The sequence below is a fragment of the Aulonocara sp. 'chitande type north' Nkhata Bay genome, linkage group LG20 (assembly GCF_057382095.1).
Source record: "Aulonocara sp. 'chitande type north' Nkhata Bay isolate Kocher_YH1m ecotype deep benthic linkage group LG20, A_spYH_male_GT1.1, whole genome shotgun sequence".
NCBI classification, from domain to species: domain Eukaryota; kingdom Metazoa; phylum Chordata; class Actinopteri; order Cichliformes; family Cichlidae; genus Aulonocara; species Aulonocara sp. 'chitande type north' Nkhata Bay.
In genome coordinates, this window is record NC_141363.1 from 26,849,316 (window position 1) to 26,865,665 (window position 16,350).

General features: G+C 39.4%; 1 protein-coding gene across 1 annotated transcript; it reads right to left on the reverse strand.

Annotated features, from left to right (window-relative positions):
- Positions 1-1,583: 1,583 nt before the first annotated feature.
- On the reverse strand, positions 1,584-16,045 carry LOC147305781 (uncharacterized). The gene is made up of 3 exons (XM_086278933.1): positions 15,889-16,045; positions 6,670-6,684; positions 1,584-2,077 (listed from the first exon to the last, which is right to left on the reverse strand). Exons 1-3 carry the CDS (start codon positions 16,043-16,045, stop codon positions 1,584-1,586), a joined length of 666 nt encoding a protein of 221 aa, XP_086135059.1.
- Positions 16,046-16,350: the final 305 nt, after the last annotated feature.

Below are 16,350 nucleotides of genomic sequence, written 5' to 3' on the forward strand. Positions count from 1 at the left end.
TGATCATGCACACTCAATAAAATAAAACATTAAAAAAGATTAACGTAAACTACATAAAAACATTTCTAACAGATGATTTGAAATGTTAGAACATTTTATGCACATGACAGATATTAAATGCTAAAAAAGTGGCTTCAATATTGTAATGAAGGGCAGAATATAGTTTAGAAAATCTGTATTTTGTACAATCTACCAGAAACTGACTTCAAACCCAGAGCCAAAGAGAGAAACACTAATTTTACCAGAACCTACAGACAAGCCAGTTCCCAGCACCTCAACTCCAGAGGGACTGATCCCAAGTCCTGTGTCTACTGCCAGACCGAGTTTAGCTTTCACTGGACCAGCAGAGGCTGAAGCACTGGCTAATTCTGCTCTGGCGAAGGGTTTGGCACTCACAGGTGACAGAGAAGCTCCTGCTCCTACACTGGCATTAGGCCCTTTGACTTCGGCATCAAAAACGCTCCATTCAGCATGTGCGCAGCCCAGTCCTGCAGCAGCATACGCTCCTGCTTTGTCCAATCCATCTGCAAATGCGTCAGCTCCCGCGAAGGTACCAGCAGCAAAAGCATTACCGGACCGATTCACATTTTGGCACACCCCAGTAGTCCAGGTCCCACAAGCTCTTTACGTGTTAACTGGACTGCTTGGGCTGCAATGAGGAGGAGGATTACTCTTACTTAAGTACATTTAAAATGTTGGATGCTTTCAGTATTTCAATGTTATGGTTCTTTGTTCCACTATGTTGTACATATAGTTTATTTTAAAGCTTAAATTTTTATTTTTATTTTTATCTTTGAGTACATCGTGTAGATATTATGCTGGTACAACAATAATATGGTAAATGGTAAATGGCCTGTATTTATATAGCGCTTTACTAGTCCCTAAGGACCCCAAAGCGCTTTACATAAAGTAGTCATGATTATAATTTTTTGCCATAACAACAACAACAACAATAATAATAACAATAATAGTAGTAGTAACAATAATAATAATAATACCTTTATTTGTATACTCTTGTATAGCACTTTTCAAAACAGATTGAAGCAAAAGATTGAATTAAAACAAAAGCCACAGACTGAAGCTATGTAAACATGTTCAAATTTACAGACACATAATCAACCGTAGCATTCAGACATTCATTCCAACAAACACACATACCTGCAAATAGTTGCCAACTATGGCTGTAAGGTGAACATTAAAGAAAAGCTAATGAATAAAAATGTGTTTTCAGCAGTAAGCAGCTTGGGCGCACCAACCTCAAAAGCACCATCAGCCCTGCTTTTAAAATCAGTGCGAGGCAAAGTTAGGAAACCCTGGTTAGAGAACTGGAGATGCCAGCTTCATTGATAAGGTCTCAGAAGCTGTGATATATAAGCAGGGACCTGTAATCTACAACTTAATATGTTAATAACAGAGTTTTAAAGTGGATTCTGAATTTCATTGTAAGTTCATTACCCAACAGATTGTTTAAAATAACTAAAAGAACTAATAAATAATTAGTTATTTTATTTATTTATTAGTTAGTAATCAGTTTCACCAAGAAGCCATAAATAGATGATGGTTTCTTGGTATAAAGCCGACATCTATACAAGGTTAAGTTCAAAACTGTTGCCTAACAGGGAAATCTTCACTCTAGGGCCAATAGTGAAACCAGTTCCTAGAAATTGTGCTTCTAGACCACTGGCACCAATTCCAACTCCTGTATCTACTGCCAGGCCAACTTTAGCTTTCAATGGACCAGCAGAGGCTGAAGCACTGGCTACTTCTGCTCTGGCAAAAGCTCGTGCACTGAGAGAAGATAGAGAAGCTCCGGCTCCTGCACTGGCATTTGGACCTTTGGCTTCCGCGTCAAAAACGCTCCATTCAGCACGAGCGTAGCCCACTCCTGCAGCAGCATACACTCCTGCCTTTGGAACACGCTTTCCAGGTTTGTCCTCAAATCCATCTGCAAATGCATCTGCTCCTGCGTAGGTACCAGCAGCAAAAGCTTTACCGGGCCGATCAAAGGTGTCGATCATCTCCACTATCCCGGCCATATTAACAGTAATTTCTGCACCTCCTTGCAGAACTGCATGCGCTGCAAATACAGAGATATAAAGAGAAAAGAGAAAAGTGTCGATCACCTCCAGTCTGCCAAATAACCCAACATAAGGTCCTCAGATATCTGCATGGGCTACACAGAAGGAAATATACCATCTTAATGATGGATAATAACAATGTGCTGGTGGTAAGCTCCAGAATTTTATTACTATTAAAAGCTAATATCTCCAGCTGGAATTAAATGTGCAGCCTTACAGTTTTTAATGTATTAACCACTACACTATTTGAAGTACTTAATAATAAGTATTAATAAGCTGGAGCCTGTAGCGTAAGAGGCAGGCTACATCCTGGACAGGTCACCTGTGGGCTAACACTTAGAGACAGACAACCATTTGTACTCACATTCACACCTACGGACTCACACCTAATCTAGAATGACCATTTAACCTAACCTCACTAAATGTCATGGTCCTGGGTCATTTGACCCAATGTTTTGTTTTAATTATTATTATCTTATGCTTTAGGTTATTCTGGTTATGTCTTTTGTTATGATTTCTCGTTCCTAGGTTTTGGTTCCCATGCTCCCTCTGTTCCAGTTCAGTCAGGTCTTTGTGTAAAGCCCGTGTCTCTTAGTCTGTGTCTTTGCATGTGTTTTTTGAGTTTCCTGTTTTATTGTGAAGGTCTTTGTCTTATGTCAGTGTGTTCAGTTTTGCCTGTCTCGTCTTGCTTATTAGGTTCAGCTGTGTCTCCCTCCTGTGTGCGGTTTCCTCATTTCCCTTTGTGTATATTAGTGTGTGTTCTCCAGTCAGTAGTGGTTTTTGAGATGGGCGACTGGTAGTGGTGTGCGGATCGATACTGAAGTATCGATTCTTCTGATACCAGTAATTTATGTTCTAGAATTGATTCTCATATTAAAATATCGATATTTTAGTACTTTGGGGTAAATTTGTAGTTTATCATTAACAGGAACACAGTGGAAAGAAACTCATTCGGATCATCTGGATTGTAAGGAACTACTTCCCCTTACGCCTTTCATAGTCATGTGCGAAATACGGCTGAATAAATGTGTCGCAGCCCCTGGCATGCGCACTCACAACAATGGCTGAGCATAAACGGAGTGGCACCTAATAACCAGCTCGAAAAACAAAACTACACAAAAACAAACCAACAAACTAGGGCTGTCAACGTTTTACGCTGTCATCACAATTAACGCGATTAAAAATTTTAACGCAATTAATCCATCTGTGGCGCAGAATTACTCAAAATCCCTGAAATGTTTCTGTCAAAGCATTTCAGGCTGTTTGTCCAAAGTTTGTCCATTCTGCGCTCCAGATGGGTTGATTGCATTACAAATTTTATTCGCGATAATCATGATGACAGCGTTAACGCATTAACATTGACAGGCCTACAACAAACACAAAAACTGAAGACATTATGATATAGACTTATAATTTGCACCGATGTGTTTTCTAAATTCTATCACACACATATACGCGAAAATGTTCGCCCAGGGCACCAAACAGGCTGTTGGTCCATCTGTGTTACCTACGTTTCTCTGCTCACCGTGTCCCGTGTTTCTCCCTGTGTGCTTATACAGTGGGATGCAAAAGTTTGGGTAACCTTGTTAATAGTCATTATTTTCCTTTATAAATCGTTGGTTGTTACAATAAAAAATGTCAGTTAAATATATCATATAGGAGACACATACAGTGATATTTGAGAAGTGAAATGAAGTTTATTGGATGTACAGAAAGTGTGCAATAATTGTTTAAACAAAATCAGGCAGGTGCATAAATTTGGGCACTGTTGTCATTTTATTGATTCCAAAAGCTTTGAAACTAATTATTGGAACGGAAATTGGCTTGGTAAGCTCAGTGACCCCTGACCTACATACACAGGTGAATCCAATAATGAGAAAGAGTATTTAAGGGAGTCAATTGTAAGCTTCCCTCCTCTTTTTATTTTCCCTGAAGAGTAGCAACATGAGGGTCTGAAAACAACTGTCAAATGACCTGAAGACAAAGATTGTTCACCATCATGATGATACAGAAAGCTGCCTCGGAGATTTAAGCTGTCTGTCTCCACAGTTAGGAACATATTGAGAACATGGAAGACCACAGGCTCAGTTCAAGTTAAGGCTCGAAGTGTCAGGCCAAGAAAAATCTCGGATAGACAGAAGCGACGAATGGAGAGAACAGTCAGAGTCGACCCACAGACCAGCACCAAAGACATACAACATCATCTTGCAGCATATGGAGTCACTGTGCATCGTTCAACCATTTGGCGCACTTTACACAAGGAGATGCTGTATGCGAGAGTGATGCAGAGGAAGCCTTTTCTCCGCCCACAGCACAAACAGGGCCACTTGAGGTTTGCTAAAGCACATTTGGAAAAACCAGCTTCATTCTGGAATAAGGTGCTGTGGACTGATGAAACTAAAATTGAGTTATTTGGGCATAACAAGGGGTGTTATGCATGGAGGAAAAAGAACACAGCATTCCAAGAAAAACACCTGCTACCTACATGGTGGTGGTTCCATCATGCTGTGGGGCTGTGTGGCCAGTGCAGGGACTGGGAATCTTGTCAAAGTTGAGGGACACATGGATTCTACTCAGTATCAGCAGATTCTGGAGACCAATGTCCAGGAATCAGTGACAAAGCTGAAGCTGCGCCGGGGCTGGATCTTTCAACAAGACAACGACCTGAAACACTGCTCAAAATCCACTAAGGCTTTCATGCAAAGGAACAAGTACAACGTTCTGGAACGGCCATCTCAGTCCCAGACCTTAATATTGTTGAAAATCTGTGGTGTGAGTTAAAGAGAGCTGTCCATGCTCGGAAGCCATCAAACCCAAAATACCTTCAACCACAATCTAGACTCTCATTGGAACCTACAGGAAACGTTTAGAGGCTGTAATTTCTGCAAAAGGTGGATCTGCTAAATATTGATTTTCTTTCTTTTTTTGTTGTGCCCAAATTTATGCACCTGCCTGATTTTGTTTAACAATTATTGCACACTTTCTGTACATCCAATAAACTTCATTTCACTTCTCAAATATCACTGTGTGTGTCTCGTATATGATATATTTAACTGACATTTTATTTTTTATTGTAACAACCAACGATTTATTCAGGAAAATAATGACTATTAACAAGGATGCCCAAACTTTTGCATCCCACTGTATAAGCACACAGGGAGAAACACGGGACACGGTGAGCAGAGAAACGTAGGTAACACAGATGGACCAACAGCCTGTTTGGTGCCCTGGGCGAACATTTTCGCGTATATGTGTGTGATAGAATTTAGAAAACACATCGGTGCAAATTATAAGTCTATATCATAATGTCTTCAGTTTTTGTGTTTGTTGTAGGCCTGTCAATGTTAATGCGTTAACGCTGTCATCATGATTATCGCGAATAAAATTTGTAATGCAATCAACCCATCTGGAGCGCAGAATGGACAAACTTTGGACAAACAGCCTGAAATGCTTTGACAGAAACATTTCAGGGATTTTGAGTAATTCTGCGCCACAGATGGATTAATTGCGTTAAAATTTTTAATCGCGTTAATTGTGATGACAGCGTAAAACGTTGACAGCCCTAGTTTGTTGGTTTGTTTTTGTGTAGTTTTGTTTTTCGAGCTGGTTATTAGGTGCCACTCCGTTTATGCTCAGCCATTGTTGTGAGTGCGCATGCCAGGGGCTGCGACACATTTATTCAGCCGTATTTCGCACATGACTATGAAAGGCGTAAGGGGAAGTAGTTCCTTACAATCCAGATGATCCGAATGAGTTTCTTTCCACTGTGTTCCTGTTAATGATAAACTACAAATTTACCCCAAAGTACTAAAATATCGATATTTTAATATGAGAATCAATTCTAGAACATAAATTACTGGTATCAGAAGAATCGATACTTCAGTATCGATCCGCACACCACTACCAGTCGCCCATCTCAAAAACCACTACTGACTGGAGAACACACACTAATATACACAAAGGGAAATGAGGAAACCACACACAGGAGGGAGACACAGCTGAACCTAATAAGCAAGACGAGACAGGCAAAACTGAACACACTGACATAAGACAAAGACCTTCACAATAAAACAGGAAACTCAAAAAACACATGCAAAGACACAGACTAAGAGACACGGGCTTTACACAAAGACCTGACTGAACTGGAACAGAGGGAGCATGGGAACCAAAACCTAGGAACGAGAAATCATAACAAAAGACATAACCAGAATAACCTAAAGCATAAGATAATAATAATTAAAACAAAACATTGGGTCAAATGACCCAGGACCATGACATTTAGTGAGGTTAGGTTAAATGGTCATTCTAGATTAGGTGTGAGTCCGTAGGTGTGAATGTGAGTACAAATGGTTGTCTGTCTCTAAGTGTTAGCCCACAGGTGACCTGTCCAGGATGTAGCCTGCCTCTTACGCTACAGGCTCCAGCTTATTAATCTACTCCTCTCAAACAGCTTCCTTACTTTGTGTTTTCTTCTCGTATCTCTCTACTCCCATTTTCTCTCATCTCTCATCTCACCGCACACCTTACCACTATTTTAGTTTTAAAAGACATTCTGAAAATGACTGTAGGACTGCCACATTACATCACTTACCCTCAGCCTCCATATCTGAAAAAACAAGAGAAATTTCATTAGCTTAAGTATTATTTTTTCAAAATTGCAAAAATGTTTGTCAGATTCACGCTTGGCCTTATTTAACTTCAAATAATCCCAACCAATATATATGTAAATACAGTCAGGCCCATATATATTTCCACTCTGACACAAGTTGTTAAACAATTTATTAATTATTGATTAATGTTCTACAGACATTTTAAATTAATAAAGCTGAACAGAAAGCGAGCCGTTTATTGAAGCTGCAATGTTAACATAAAAGGCAAAACATGAAACCGAGACCAGCCTAACTGACTAAACTTGAAAAACAAAAGCAAAAGTAAAACACAGGGAAAATCGAATGAGCGAACTGGACCATAACACAAAGGACACAGAGGAAATAGAGACAATCTGACAAAGGAAAGAGGAAAAAAGACACAATATAAGTGCACAAGGGTAATTAGGGAGAGTGGAAACACACAGGGAACAAAACTGGAGCAAGTTGGACTGACAACACAGAGGAAGCAAAACTATACACACTGAACACAGGACACGACACTGTCAAAGTAAAACAGGAAACAATAAGACGCAGACTATTTCACACAACGATGGGAGGAGACATGCTGGGGAGACACAGAGTAATATAATGAGGGGAATATGTAAACCGAAAGAGTTTACATAGTTTTTAGACAGAGGGAGACACGGGCATAACTTAAGAGACATACAGGCTCATACAGGAAACAGGGAAAGACACATCAACAAGAAAACAGAGCATAAGACTAACTACACTTACACTTGGTATGGAGTTTAGTCTTGGTTAGGTTCTAACTGTAAACACTAGAACTAAAACATTTTCCCCAAACAGCAAAAAGAAATCAAAAATACAAAAGACACTCAAAATGCGCACACTGACAATTAATGTATACACTTTAGAAGGAAAAAAATCGCATATGTAAAAAATCTCATGATTACTTACTTCAATTACTTGAAGTTGCTTGGGTTATAAGAAATGCTCTTATGGTGTGTCCACTGTGGGGAAGACGACTAAATACTAGATCAAAAGTCCACCCTCTGCCTGTGAGTGTCCTAGCAGCCAAAAATAGCTACAAGATGTGAAAAAGGTAAAAGGACAACTGACAGGAAAAGGGGGTGTCATTAATTTGAGCTAGGGGTAGTTAGAAGGCTTTCATTAAAATTTTGAGTGACAAGCCGATCAAACAGAAAACAAGAAAAGGAAATTAGAAATGTTTTTTGAGACATCTGTACAGTAGGTGAGAATTAACAACATTGTGCAGCTGAAGGTGTTTTTTTTACTTCACGTTAGGCAGTCGTCTTTTTATTTAAATCGTTTGAATTGGTTTAGTAGATGGAAGGTGCAGTTTGTTTGTTTTTTTCTGATCAATACATTTTTAATAATAAAGTTAAAAAATAGCTTTGTCCTTATTAAAGCTTCATAGCACTAAAATAAATAGTGAAATTTTAATGGTTATAATTCTGGTAAGCCGTGGTGTCTAACCAGACTCTGGATGTTATTGCCTTGGTTGTGAAGAATCTTAGAATCCCTTTTGACCATGTTATGTACTTTAATCTCCATATTTAACAAATATCTCAAATATCTAGGACTGCTTTCTTGCATTTCTGCAACATCTTTTAAATTAGAAACATCTTGTCACAGAGTAAAGCTATGCGACAAGATGTATTAGTATACTCTATCACACGATATGATTTGTATAAACATGATTAACGTACCATAAAGCACTGGATATTCTTGAAGTAAACAGAAAGAAAAAGTGAAAGACAAGACAAAAGCCGTAAAGAACAGTTAGGTAGTTTTAGAGGCAATCCACCAAAACACACACAAACTTATACACCGACAGCAGCAGTGAAAAGTTGACTGGTTTAAATAGAAAGTAAAATGTGGTAAATTCACAGTGTATTTCCTGTTGATAGATTCTGTTTGGAAAGTTTTTTATCCTTAACCCAACTGACAGTTTCATTTTCAGAAACTCTGCACTTTAATCTCATCTCAGCTGTTTGCTTAAAATGTGCTGTAATGGTATACCTATCCAAAATTACCAAATTAGTAATTATCATTGCTCAAAAAACACGTGGCCTTAACTGACTGTTTTTTTTTTATTCTGTTATGCTGAACCGTGATAAATACATTTTAAAATACTTGTATAAAATTTTTTGACAATTTCAATATTCTGTCATGACTTACAGACTTAAATGAAACAATGGTAACATTTTATGGAGTATAAAGCTGTCAAACTGACAGAACTGATTTGCTTTGCTTTCTTTAAGGCACTTTTTATTATAATGTAAAGACTACACAATGTAATACAGAGAAAACGCCAACAATCAAATGACCCCCATGAGCAAGCTCTTTGCTAATGTGGGATTGGAAAAACTCCATCCCACAGGGATTGTAACATGATTCGGTGCTATTCCTGACCAGGACAACCGTTTCAGTGCTCTACAGTCTTTGATTTACAGGATGGCTCAGGATGATGTCATCAACTAGCTCATAGAGAGTTTCTGTTTGTGTTTTGCTCTCTGCTGCTGTCCACTTCCCGCTTCTCTCCTCTCCCTTCCAGGTCTCCACGTGCCACTGAAATAGGAAAGGCATGATTAGATGGTCATTGCCAGCTGCGTTGGCCAGCCTCCCCTGGCACTGCCCCCTAAACCCAATGCACTACCCCTCCCTGCAGCCGAGTCACAGACCACACTCCACTACATCCCTTTAACAATAAGAAAACAGGAACCCTCCAGCCTGGTTTCAGTATATACACACCAATGTTCATCTACCCATATCTATATCAATACATGCATGTAGGTACTGCATGTACGTAATATACACATCTGCAGAGTACATATGAAGACTTTTGGAGACAGAAGCTGGTTTAGAAAAACAGTCTGCTGCACCTTTTCCAGAAGTTGGGTAGCAGTCCATTGTTTGGCTAAGAGGTGCCCTTCAGAGTGCCTCCTGGTTATGTAAATGATGGACTGGAGCTGGAGGTCAATACTACTTCACAAGGTTTAAGACTGACTGTGTATCATACAGTAGTCTTTGTTTTTTCTCTCATCCTTTTGGTTTTGACACCAAATAAACAAGTAAGTAAGTTTTTATATACCGCCTTTTGAGTCACAAAGTACTTCACAACAAAAATACCAGATCATTAAAAAGAAGAAAATAAAAGTTTACCAAACGCAAGTCAAAAAAGAGTCTGGAGGCTGCTGTGGTGAAAGCTCTGTCTGCTTTAGTTTTCAGCCTTATAAGATGTGCAAGCAGGCACAGACACACAAACAAAAACAAATACTGATATAGCACAAAAGTAAACATGTCATGAAGAAAAATGGGACATCCTAAGATTTATTATTAAGTTGTTCATTTGTACCTACTGAGCAAATATCTGGAAAAGAGGAGCCAACTTGCACAGGGCGAGAGGCAGGGAACACCCTGGTCAGTCTGACGCAGTGCTAACAGAGAGATGGACCCATATATTTGGTCACTGTTAAGCCCCTAGGGGTTTTCTGAGCTTCCTGCTTGAAAATGAAATGCCCAAAAGCAGTGGAGCATTTCTCTGCAATTAAAAACTCAGTTTCATTTGTGCCACTACACGTTTTTGTGGTCTTCTTTTGTGGCTCGTTCACTGAATTTTAGTTGGAGCATGGTGAAACTTGGTGTTTGGAATTGGTGATAGCTCTAGAAGCTAACTAGCCTTTCTTTAGCCGTTTACATGTGGTGGTTGTACAAAAGGTTTGTATGAGAATTTAGCTGAGATTCTAAGGTTTCTGTGGATAGCCTACTACACATGCTGATGTTAGAGCCTTGACGCCATGGAGGGTTACATAACACTTGAGCTGCAGGTGAGGTCAGAGAATCAGGCTAAGTATGTAAGTAAAACTGATTTATATAGCACTTTTAACAACAGGATTCTATTAAAAAGTGCTTTACGGGGAATATAAAAACCAGCTTTTAAAAGAAGCCACAGAGTTAATGGTATGTAGAGGGGGAGGTAAACTGTTCCACAGCTTTGGTGCTAGAGTTTGTACAGCACGGTCGCCCTTGTGCATCCAGCACAAGTGCAAAGTCACAGAGCGAGATATCAAGGCATCTAACCCTCTAAGACCCTAACCCTAACCATATGGTAAGTTATATAGCAGTTTCACTGACCTTGATGTGTGAAATGGTAAAATAAGAATAATAAAGACTTATTAGAGAAATGAAGAATAATAGAATGATGAATAATAAACACGTGCGGTATTTAATTTAGAATGGTCAGTCTTCTACCTACTAATAGCTGAATTTTTAAATTTTTATCTTTCAACTTATTTCAATACTAGTTTGTCAGCTAAGTAAAGCATAAAGATGGTCAGGGCTTGTACACAACACTGTATGAGCCCTTTACCATATTTTATTAATTGTATTAGTCTCTTCTCATTTTCTTTCTTACGTGCACTATATTACTGTCAAACTCTCAGACACACACACACACACACACACACACACACACACACACACACACACACACACACACACACACACACACACACACACACACACACACAGTAACTGGGTGGGAGGGCTCTTCTATTTTTGGTCTGGTATTTGTTCCCCTCCGCCTCGGTGCATCCAGCACAAGACCATTTCCTATAATCTGAGCAACTTCTCTAAGGAAGTAATCATGGGATGATGTAACTATTGAGTTAAAAAAACTCTATGTGTGTGAGTGTGTTATAATATAAATGGTGTGGCATGTTTTAGTGCAAGTTATAGTTTGTCTGATTTTTGATATTTTGTTACTTCTAAAGCTGACTTGCAGAGGACTGTGAATCAGCTTTTTGTGACTTTTAAAATTAATTTTAAATACTTGTTGAACATTCATACAGAAATCATTTTCTCTGGATTCAATATTTAATATTATATAATCTATAATTTACTAATTTACTAGTCTAATAATTTAATCATGGGTTAACATTTCATTTCAGAGTAAAGAGAGACTAAAAATCATGTGAAGATGCCTGGTATGCAAACAAACATATTTTCTTGTTTACTGTACAGAAATATAAGAAATATATTTTAACCAACGCCATCACCTTTTCGTAAACCTTAAAAGTTTCTGATATGTATGTTTTTTCATTTGCTTCCATCTCGAATGGAGTAAACATGACTAGAAAAAAAGTAAAAAAGTAATTTTGAGTTCAACAAGTTTGATCTGATTTTTAAAAAGGACTAAAAATCTTGTCTAAATAACATTTTTTCTTTCCTTCAAATCCAGATGCTAAGGGTAAGTCAATGTTTATTATTATTATTATTATTATTATTATTATTATTATTATTATTATTATTATTATTATTAATAATAATAATAATAATAATAATGATAATAATAATAATAATAACAATACATAGCCACTGATTTTTGCAATGTCGGTGATTCTTTAAATCAAATCAAATTAAATCAAATCAAAATGTATTTCTATAGCACATTTTAAAAACAACAGTGTTGACCAAAATGTTTCACAATCAGCAAAAAAGAGAATAAAAAATTAAATACAAAACATCAACAAACAAAACAGAACAACAAACAACACAGATGACAAACATAAAAAGCAAGCCGAATGATAGTGAAACTACTTTGATTTAAAAGCCAAAGTAAAAAAGTGAATTTTAAGAAGTGATTTAAAAGACTGAATAGACTCAGAAGTATGAATATCAACAGGAAGTTTACTCCAGAGTCTAGGTGCTGCAGTTGCAAAGGCACGATCACCTCTGGACTTCAGCCGAGACCTTGGTTGAACTAAGAGCATCTGACTAGAAGATCTTAGTTCTTTTTTGGGGGTTGTAGGAGTTCAGATAGATAGCTAGGTGCCAAGTTGTTTAAAATTTTAAAAGTAAGCAAGAGAATTTTAAAATCAATGTGATATTTGACATGGAGCCGGTGCAAGTTAGCTAAAATTGGATTGATGTGATCATACATTCTAGTACCAGTTAAAAGGCGTGCAGCAGCATTTTTAAATAACGGCAAACGATGGAGAGAAGAGTGCTGGAGGCAGAGGTAGAGAGTTGCAGTAGTCCAGTCTAGTGGTGATAAATGTATGCATAAGTTTATCAAAGTCTTTCAAAACTTAAAAATCTTAAAAACTGTTAAGAAAAAAAGCTTCCGCTTTTTTCAAATACTATGACAAGTGCATAATAGAAGACCATTAGAAGAAAAACAATTATTTTAATTGCTTTCTGTTTAACATACTAAAAACTTGTGATTCCAAATGAAACTAAAGTCATCTAATATCTATGAGATAGGTTGGGTTTTTTGCATCTTTTGATTTATATCAGTTTGCACAGACAAAAACTTTTGTTTTTGGAGGTACAGTTTTCACAGTGATGTAGTGCTTAAGAACTGATGACAAATATCAGACAGGAACATTGTAAAATCTAGTCACAGAGTTTACTGAACTCTGCAAGCATCAGGAAGGACGAACTTAAAACAAGCTGTATCACTGCACACAGTGATAATGAAATAGGATCATCTGAGTTGATTTAATTTACAACACCCTGATTACTTCCATGTTGAAGTGAGAAATCGCTTAAATTTAACCTGTCTGAACAATCAGGCTAACAGATTTTTAAAAAAGCATCACGTTATGCCACAGTCTAAAAACCTCAAGATCAGAAATAAAGTTGATGGCATTGTTGACAGATTACTTTGTCAGATGACTTCCTCAGATGATTTTGACAGATAACTATGCAACTGACAGATGTCAACAAATTTGGTGTGACAAGGGTTGCAAATCCATTTCTATGACTTTGGGACGACCAACCAAGTGCACACTGACAATAGTCATGCAGGAGATCACAAAAGAACTTAGAACAACATCTCAAGAACTGCAGGCCTTACTTGCCTCAGTTAAGATCAGAGTTTGTAATTCAACCATAAGAAAGAGACTGGGTGAAAATGGAATCACGGGAGAGTTTCAAGGTAAAAACTGCTGCTGTTTTTTTTTTGTTTGTTTGTTTGTTTCATCCTGAAGTCTCGTTATGTCTGCTGTAAAAACAACACAGAACATCATACAAACAGTCAAACCTTCTGGTGGTAGTGTGTCTCTGGTCCGGGGCTGCTTTGCTGCTTCAGGACCTGAACGACTTACCGTACTTGATGGAGCTATGAATTCTCCCCCTTACCAAAAATCCCAAAGGAGAATGTCTTGGTTTGGGAGTGTCTTAGTGTCAATCTAGTCCAATCTATCCTTTCTATCCTTGAAGCTTATAGTGGCTTGCATTTGCAGTGAACCCTCTGTAATATTAACGATAATAATAATAATAATAATACATTTTTTTTAAAAGTGCCTTTCAAAACACTCAAGGACACTGTACAGCAAAATAAAAAAGTGATAAAAACATGAAATATACACAATAATTAGAGTAGCAAATAGAAAGTCTAAGATCATGGATAATTTATATGGAGTAGGCAGTTTTAAAAAGGTGGGTTTTCAGGTTGGACTTCGAAAGAGGGAATGAAGTGATGTTTCTGAGGTAAGTGGGTAGGGAATTCCAAAGTCAAGAGGCAGAGCGACTAAAAGCCCTGCCACACCATAGAAACAAGAGGAGAGGAAGGAACAGAAAGAGAAAGGGAAGAGGATGATCTGAGGCACTGGGATGGGATGGCGATCTGAACCAAGTCAGAAAGGTATGGTGGGGAGAGAGAATGAATAGCCTTAAATGTATATAATGTGAGATTTGACCAGGAGCCAGTGAAGCTGCTTCAGAATAGGGGTGATGTGGTGGGTAGAGGGAGTCCTAGTGACAATACGGGTGGCTGAGTTCTGGACACGTTGAAGCTTATTAAAGGATTATTGTGTAAGGCCAAATAAGAGTAAATTACAGTAGATCTGAGAGGTAACAAGGCTATGAACGAAAATGACAGTGGCATCTGTATTTACTGTCATGCAGTCTTCTCTTTAGGGTAGACTTGGATATCGATGTGCCCACCTCTTGGAGAGTGTTGTTCACTTGGTTTCTCTTCACCATGGAAATGATGGGTTTTGTCTGTTTTTGCAGCAGACTAGGCCACTTCATTACCCTAATATGCTTCTTTTTTAGCCATTCTTTTTGCTGCATCGGTGTTATGATTTGGACCCATTTGTGACCCATCCTCAGTGTTCTGGCTTCAAGGTTCAAGATTCAAGGTTCTTTATTCGTCACATGCATAGTTATACAGGTATAACACACAGTGAAATGTAACCTGACATGCTCCTCGACTTGTGCAAAAAGGGGTGGGGTGGGGCGGGATAGAAGCTCCTCTTGAGTCTCTTTGTCCTTGCCCGGATGATGCGGAACCTTCTACCGGATTGCAGAAGTTGGAACAGTTTGTTGCCAGGATGGGACGGGTCCTTCAGTATCTGCGCTGATCTAGTCTGGCATCTCCTGGTGTAGATGTCCTGAAGCCGGGGGAGAGCAAACCTGCAGCAGCGTTCTCCTGTACGGATCACTCTCTGAAGAGCTTTTTGGTCCTTAACACAGCTGTTCCCAAACCATAATTCTGTGTGAGGATGCTCTCCACAGCGCCTGTATAGAAAATCCTGAGGATCTCTGGAGAGACCCTGAACTTCCTCAGTTGTCGTAGGTGGTACAGGCGGTGCCTGGCCATTTTGGTCTGGACCTGAATGTGGGCAGACCATGTCAGGTCTGAGGACATGTGGATACCGAGATACTTGAAGGACTGCACCCTCTCCACTGGAGCTCCATTGATGATAATGGGCTTGTAGTCACTGTACTGACTCCTTCTGAAGTCCACCACCAGCTCCTTGGTCTTGCCAACGTTCAGCTGGAGATGGTTGTCCTGGCAACATGATGCCAGATTCTTCACTTTATCCATGTAGGCTGTCTCATCGTTGTTGGAGATGGCGCCCAACACCACTGTGTCGTCAGCAAACTTCACAATGGTGTTGGAGCCGTGGGTGGCCACACAGTCTGAAGTGTAGAGTAGAGCAGTGGCGAGAGGACACATCCCTGTGGTGCTCCTGTGTTGATGGTGATGCTGTTGGAGAAGCACCTGCCCACCCTCACCACCTGAGTTCTGCCAGTGAGGAAGTCCAACACCCATGCACACAAACGGCTGCTGAGTCCCAGATCCATCAGCTTTGTGAACAGTCTGCTGGGCACTATTGTGTTAAACGCTGAACTGTAATCAACAAACAGCATTCTCACATAGTTACCCTGTTTCTTGTCCATGTGGCTAAGGGTGGTGTGCAGGACGTGGGCGATGGTGTCCTCTGTGGATCTGTTGGGTCGGTAGGCGCACTGGAGCGGCTCTATGGTGTGTGGGATGGAGGAGGAGATGATGTTTTTCAGCAGCCTCTCGAACACCTTCATTGCTACCGAGGTCAGTGCAACTGGCCGGTAATCGTTCTGGGATGAGGATTTGCTGTTCTTGGGCACAGGGATGATGGTGGATCTTTTGAAGCATGTGGGGACCAGAGAATTTGCCAGGGACTCGTTGAAGATGGAAGTGAACACACCTGCTAGCTGGTCAGCACAGCAGCGCAGCAGATGGCCGGTGATGCCGTCTGGCCCCGCCACTTTCCTTGTGTTCACTCTCCTCAGTGCCGCTCGGACATCGTGATCCGCGATGCTGATCGCCGGTCTCTCGCTGATGACGTCACTGTCCTCGGTAGTCA

Bases quoted from the DNA above. Each gene is read 5' to 3' on its own strand.
- LOC147305781 (XM_086278933.1), bottom strand. From the start codon at position 16,045: ATGAAGGTGTTCGAGAGGCTGCTGAAAAACATCATCTCCTCCTCCATC.